Raw genomic sequence first — 6,624 nt, 5'->3', positions numbered from 1 at the left:
AAGAGCAATGACATGTTTAAAGTATTTCTTGCCAGAAGTTTTGAGCTGACATCCCCAGCAAAGTCTGCCTTTGCTCTGATGCCAGTCTCAGGTAGATGGCAACATACAGAATCTTGGCATCATCTGCAACACTCAAGCAGCTGGGGACCACAGAGGTCAGATGGTGTCCTGGTGGGAGGCCAAGGGAGGGGACTAGCAAACAGCCAGTTGCCACCTGGACAGCTAAGACATCAGGGCTTACCTGAGCCAGGCTTGCTGAGCTCCCCCTTTTGGTGGTGTCTGCCCTTTCAGCTCTTGTGTGATTGGCACCTGCCTCTTCTCCCCTCCACCTAGAAGACCAAAGAACCTCAGGCAGCAGGTTTTGTCACTTCCCTTTGGGGAAGAGGCTTCAGGTTCTACAGATGGTATAAAGTCCCAAACAGGCATGCCCCATGCAACTGATGTGCCTTGCTGGGCAAGTGTGCAAGGTACACACACATCAGCATCAAAACATGTCACAACCCCTTATGGTGCCAGTGGTATCCTGTATACCCCAACATGAAGTATCTTTTGTGCTGAGCTCCCTAGGATGCTGGTTTGGCTTGTCATTTCTTCCTGGGGCCTCAGGTCCCAGCCCGGAATGGTTTCCATGGCACACCCTACTGCCACTGAACCTAGGTCCTCCAGGGCGTCTCTGCCCCATTGTGCCCAGGTGTGCTTGCTGTGGGTGTGGAGCAGACCTCTTACAGCTCCCAGCCTGGGGGAGAACTTCCCTTTCCAAAGTTAGATAACAGGCTAGGTTCTCTGTCAGAGGATTGGCGCGGTGGCTCCACGTGCTACAGCTGGCACAGGGCCAGGCCCGCCCTGCCAAGCAGCGGGAAGGGAAGGCCTGGCTGCAGCCCGAGCTCCGGAGCTGGCAGGTGGCCGAGGCGGGGGTGGCCAGGCAGGCCGAGCCAGTGTTGTCCATTGGCTGCCTCAGGCTCCCACCCCGCCTGCCTCCCTAGCCTGCAGCTCCTCCAAGCCCCTGCCTTTCCAGCTGCTTTTGAACTCCCCCAAGCAAGCACCTCCCGCTGGGCTGTGTGGAACTGCAGTTGGTGGTTCGGAGTGGCCCCTGCCATGGACATGCCTGAGGTCCTCAAGTCCCTGCTGGAGCACTCTCTGCCTTGGCCAGAGAAGAGGGCAGGTAGGAGCACAGGTGGTCTGCACTGGCCGGCTGCCCAGGTGCCCGAGGGATGGGGGTAGCCCAGGCACAGTGGCAGGACTGGCATCTCCAGGCTAGGGAGGGGCTACGGCATGTCTGCCCTTGTTTCCTGGGGCAGGAGGAAGCACTGTGGGTGCACAGGGACTGGGGAGGTGTGTGGGGACCTCACACACTCCAGGGGTGCCTTCTAGATTTGCTAGCTTGGGAAGCCATGGTCAGTGTGTGGTCCCTGCCAGATGCTATGTTCATGTGGGACAAGAACAGGACAGATAGTCCTATTGAAAGAATCTGGCTAGGTACTGAGCACTCATTAAGCGCCCTCTTTCTGCACGTGGTGGGGGGGGCAGAGGAGCAGCAGAGACTGTGGGTTTGGGCGGCAGGAACCGGCGTCTGGAGAAGCTCCTGGTCGACCGCTGGAGCGCTGAACTCATAGAGGGCTGGAGGCGATTATGTAACAGGACCACAGGGCTGCAGCGCTGTTCCTAGGATACCGCCCGCCAAACAAGCGAGAGGGCGGAGGGGGCGTGGACAGAGGGGCAGACCTGGCTGGCACCAGGTATCCCCCAAGTCCTGCCTAGCAAACCCAAGGCCAGATTAGTTTGGGGAGAGTCCTGATCAATATTTCAACAAATCACTTCTGTTCCCAGACATACTCATCTGCTGGGTACTGAATGCCCTCTCCCTGTTGCCTTTAGAGGGCCAGACTGGCCTCTGCTGCCTAAGTCTGACTGAGGCTCCTGGGGTGACCCCCAAGGACCTTTATCTGGCCTCTCCCTCATCCTGCTGTGCTGGCATCTTGATATGGCTCATTCCCAGAAGGCCCTGGCTGTCCCTGCAGGAATTCCTTCCACAGGACTCTCCTAGCCCACTCCCAAATTTTGGATCAGAGGACACCAAGTCCCCAGCCTCTTCTCCCTCGTCTAGAGCTGGTGTGGGCTTGCCCTAAAGTCAGGCAAGGAGGGGTGGCAGGCTCTGTTCCTCCAGAGGCACTGTCCAAGTGAGGAAGGTCAGAGTTCAGGGCCGGGCCCCCCACGGGCTTGCTCATGGAGCTTTGGGGACAGGCCTCTTAAACCATAACCTGTGATTCTGAAAGCTGAGGCAGCCCAGGCTACCCTCTGAGGTAAGGATCACACAGCTCCTATGCCCGCTGAGCACTTAGGATAGCAGCTGCCCACCTGGAGAAGCCCACCCCCTCAGGGAAGCCCTCTGCAACTCAGCCTGAGGATGAGTCCCCAGTTGGAGTCCGCACCCACAAAGAGACCACAGCTGACATTATTTTCCTTTTTTGGGTCGCCTGTTTCGGTGGGCAAAGCTGAAGGTTTCTAGAAGCTAAGGTAAAGGGTTCCCTTCTTGGCCTAGACACCCAGAGAAGTTGTACCGCCCCCTCCTGGCCCTGCCCAGGTGTCCGAGGACACTGTCCTGCCTGCACAGGAGTCACAGGGCTCCCAGCTCCCAGCTGGGCAGGATAGGGTCCTCAGGGCAACTCAGGGACCTGCTCTTTGGATGAGTATAACAAAGCCTGTGAAGTGTGGCAGCAGCTGCCATCCCTGGCTCTCAGCTGGTCTGCAGAACCCCATCCCTCACTGTAATGGGCAAAGTTGGGGCCCAACACTTAGAAGACTTGCCTGTGGCTTCAGCAAAGCTTTAGCAAATACTTCGAGCCCTGGCTGAGGATTAGTGAGTCTTGTAGAGCTGAGCAGGTCCAAGGGCCAGAGCCTCAGGTCACCTCCTATTCCTTCATGTGCCATTTCACTGATGGTTCGAAGCATGAGGTCCACTGAACTCACCGATGCCTGCAGCCACTTGGGTGGATAAAATGAGAAGACAAAAGGGTTACAAAGACCTCAGTCACATTACTGCCCCCAACCAAAGCTGTCAGACTGGCCAGACCATTTATAAAAATATAAATACCTACCTGCAAACCAATATACCTTGGTGGTATATTTTATAGTGGAGAGAACAGACACTATAAAGGCCTGGGACTTTAAACACTCCCAGTTGTGCAGCAGTGCCTAAAAACTTCTTGTTGAAACAGTTTCTCTCCTGTCTCCTGCTGCTCTAGCCTTGAAGCTCAATGGGAAAGCAGAGGTCAGTTGCACCAGAAAACAGGGGCACCCTCAGGGTCTTGTGCCCTTAGCTTCAGTGGACTTTCTGCTGCCCCCATAGGTGTGAAAGGGCACACAGTCCTCTCCTTGGAGGACTGTCCACACACTCCCCACTTGCTCTCCCTCCCCTAGCCCAGGAGCTGTGCTTCAGCACACATTTAAGTCACATGCAGAACTCATCTTGGCTTCAGTGGGAGGGAATTTCAGAGGAGCCGTCAGGAGTGAGAGAAACTCCAGGTGTGCTCTCTGCAGCCTCCCCCTCCACTTTCTAGTTCAAAGAGATTCTCTGAGACCAAAATGTGGAGCCTCATTCCCTTTCGCTGCCCGGGGCTCCCAGCCCAGCCTGTAGCCTGTGCAGGCCTCTGCCTCTTTCCTGTCACTGGGTAAGCAGAATTCCTCTAGCAGAGCTGACCAGATTCCAGACTCTCTTGGCTTTCGGCTATAATGGCTGCTTGGCAGCCCTCACCCTGGACCATGAGGTCAACTAATTTCCGTGGACAGAGAAATCCATGCTCAGTAAAAGGATGGGTCTGTGCCCCAAACCCTGAATCTGTTTCCCCCTGTGTCTCTGGTCCCTGTTCCCTGAAAACTGCTTTCTCTGTCTTCACTCCTGCCTTGTCTCCTGAGGATCCTCTTCCCAGAGCAGATTCTGTTCCAGACTCCATCTCTCACTTCTTTCTTCTCCAGCTTCTAGAGCAGTAGTTCTCAACCTTCCTAATGCTGCAACCCTTTAATACAGTTCCTATGGGTTGCAACCCACAAGTTGAGAACCACTGTTCTAGAGAGACCCCACGTCTCTAAACATATGCCCAACTCTTTACACTCAACCCTTTCCTCACCCCATGGGGCTTGACTGTGCTTAAAGGTGCCCGTCACCTTCCTGCTGTCTTCAGGTGCTCAGGCCTCCTTTTTAGTGAGCTATGAAGTATAAAAACATACTCAGGGGCTGAGCAAGGCCCTGGCTTTGAGCTGGCCAGGCAGGGTCTGTCTATGGTGCGCTCCTAAACCAGATCCCTTCTGGAAAAGCAATGTAGCCCAGGAAAGGCAGCCAGGGCTTATAATCAGAGACAGAACATAAATCCCAAAACTGCTGCCTGCTGCTCGGTAGTCCTTGGCCTGCCTCTTTCTCTCCAGCTCCAGTCTGTAGAAAGAGAAGGAAGAATACCTGTGAAACAAGCTTATTGCTAGGATTAAATGAGTTATCTCTCGTGGAAGCGTTTACAAACTGTGAAGTGCTGTGCTGTTTTCTCTGTTAAAGGCAAAGAGCAGCTGAGCCTGGCATTATGCTCCTCCCACCTACATCACACTGGGAATCTGACCCTCACTGGCTTCTTTCTTTCCACCTTCCTTTAAAGAATGGAGGTTACAAATTTCAGCACACACACACACACACGCGCACACACACACACACACACACACACACGGTGTCTCCTTGGAAACACATGCCGCATGCTGAGGCTCCTAGAGGCGTGTGCCATTGGCCCTGCATCAGACAGGAGAGCTAGTTGTATGATAACGGGCGGGATCTTGGGGGGACATGCTGGGGCAGAAGCAGGGGTGCAGGGGGAGGAGCCTCGGTATTGCCGTCTTGCTGGATTGAGGGAGATGGGCTGAGAGGGCAAGTTCAGTGCAGCCTGGGCTTTCCCCAGCTCAGCCTTAGCAGAGATGATGTGGCTGCCTCCCCTCACAGCCTGCAAAACCAAGGAACTGTGGTCTCTGCTTTCAGGAAGGAGGGAAGAGAAGGGGGGCCTCTATGTACTGGATGTGTTAGCTCATTTAATCTGCAATAGCACCCTCTAAATGGTGTATGTTCCCCATTCTTCTGGTGAGAAATGAACTCAGATCAGCTACCCTCAGGACTAGTATGTAGGCCAGCGTCTCTTTTCTTCCAGAGCCACCTTCTCTATTTGTGCCCCTCACAATTCAGGGAGAAGTGAGAAACTCATTCTCACTCATTCTCAGCAGTGTCAGAGAGTGCCCCTCCCGGACGTGTCTACATCAGGCCTGTCTCAAGGCCAGGCCACCAAAGGAATGACTCCCGGTTCTAATAGCCACTATTTCTAGAGCATGTGTCCTAGGAACTTGCCATGTTCTTCTATGACACTATCTGTACAATAGCTTTTTTGCAAGGGAGTTATGATTATCCACTCTACAGATATGAAGATGGAAGACCACACAGCTGCTGAGGGATTTAGGCTCAGCCACGCTTGTGGGAAGACCCCACAGGATTCCTTAGTCTCCAAAACCATTTCTCAGGATAGTACCTCTTGGTCATCTGATCACTCATCATGTGCTTACTGAGCATTTGCTGCACCTGTGACTCAGGGGTAACTGAAACAAAGGCTGTCCTTGCTGCCTGACACTTGTATTCCAGCAGGGAGTACAGTCAGCCATCAAAGGGTCAGAACCAGGGGGGGACACTGGGGCTAGGGTCTGGAGGGCGAGGAGGAACCAACTACACGAGGAAATTTCAGGCTGTGGGAAGAGCACTTGCAAAGCCCCTTTCCTGGGACAGGAAACAAGAAACACGTCTGAGAAATAAAAGACCTCTGTGGCTGGGTGCTGCCACATACGCAGTAGTCCCAGCTGCTCGGGAGGCTCAGGAAGGAGACTTCTTGAACCCAGAAGTTTTTTGTTATTTATTATTTATTCTGAGACAGAGTCTCACTTTTTGCCCTTGTTAGAATGCTGTGGCATCACAGCTCACAGCAACCCCAAACTCTTGGGCTCAAGTGATTCTCTTATCTCAGCCTCCCAAGTAACTGGGACTACAAGTGCCAGCCACAACGCCCAGCTATTTTTAGAGATGAGGTCTTGCTCTAGCTCAGGCTGGGCTGGAACTGGTGAGCTCAGGCAATCCACCCACCTCAGCCTCCCAGAGTGCTAGGATCATAGGCATGAGCCACCTCACCCAGTCTTGAACCTAGAAATTTGAGGTTGTAGTGAGCTAGGATCAAGCTGTGAACAGCCACTACACACTAGCCTGGGAAACATAGCGAGACCCTCTCTTTATAAAAATGACAGTAAAAAAAAAGGCCACTGTGGCTGCAGACAGTGAGCAAGGGGGAGAGAAGTACAAGTGAGGTGGAGAGATCCATAGGGTGAGAGGCTGCAGGGCCTTGAAGGTCTTAAAGAAGAGTGAGGCTGTCATCTCCCGGTCTGTAAGGCCCTGCCCATCACCACTAATCCTGGGGAAGTGCCAGGTGGGGAGGAATGAGGTAGCCCCAGAACCACCTAAGAGTTACTTTTTAAATTTTTTTTTTTTTGAGACAGAGCCTCAAGCTGTCCCCCTGGGTAGAGTGCTGTGGCATCACAGCTCCCAGCAACCTCCAGCTCCTG

At 53.6% G+C, this 6,624-nt stretch overlaps 1 protein-coding gene across 1 annotated transcript in view; it reads left to right on the top strand.

The window, feature by feature from the left end:
- Positions 1 to 950: 950 nt before the first annotated feature.
- The window catches only part of TEF (TEF, PAR bZIP transcription factor), a 30,390-nt gene continuing 24,716 nt past the window's right edge, over positions 951 to 6,624 (top strand). Inside the window, exon 1 of the mRNA XM_012801214.1 lies at positions 951 to 1,162. Within this exon, the coding sequence (XP_012656668.1) occupies positions 1,096 to 1,162 (67 nt within the window). The 5' untranslated portion in view covers positions 951 to 1,095. The remainder of the gene's footprint in view (positions 1,163 to 6,624) is intronic.

Source organism: Otolemur garnettii, unplaced genomic scaffold (genome assembly GCF_000181295.1).
Source record: "Otolemur garnettii isolate 467f Iridium unplaced genomic scaffold, OtoGar3 scaffold00007, whole genome shotgun sequence".
Taxonomy (NCBI): domain Eukaryota; kingdom Metazoa; phylum Chordata; class Mammalia; order Primates; family Galagidae; genus Otolemur; species Otolemur garnettii.
Note: the sequence above shows the minus strand (reverse complement) of the source record. Positions and strands in the feature narration are given on the sequence as shown.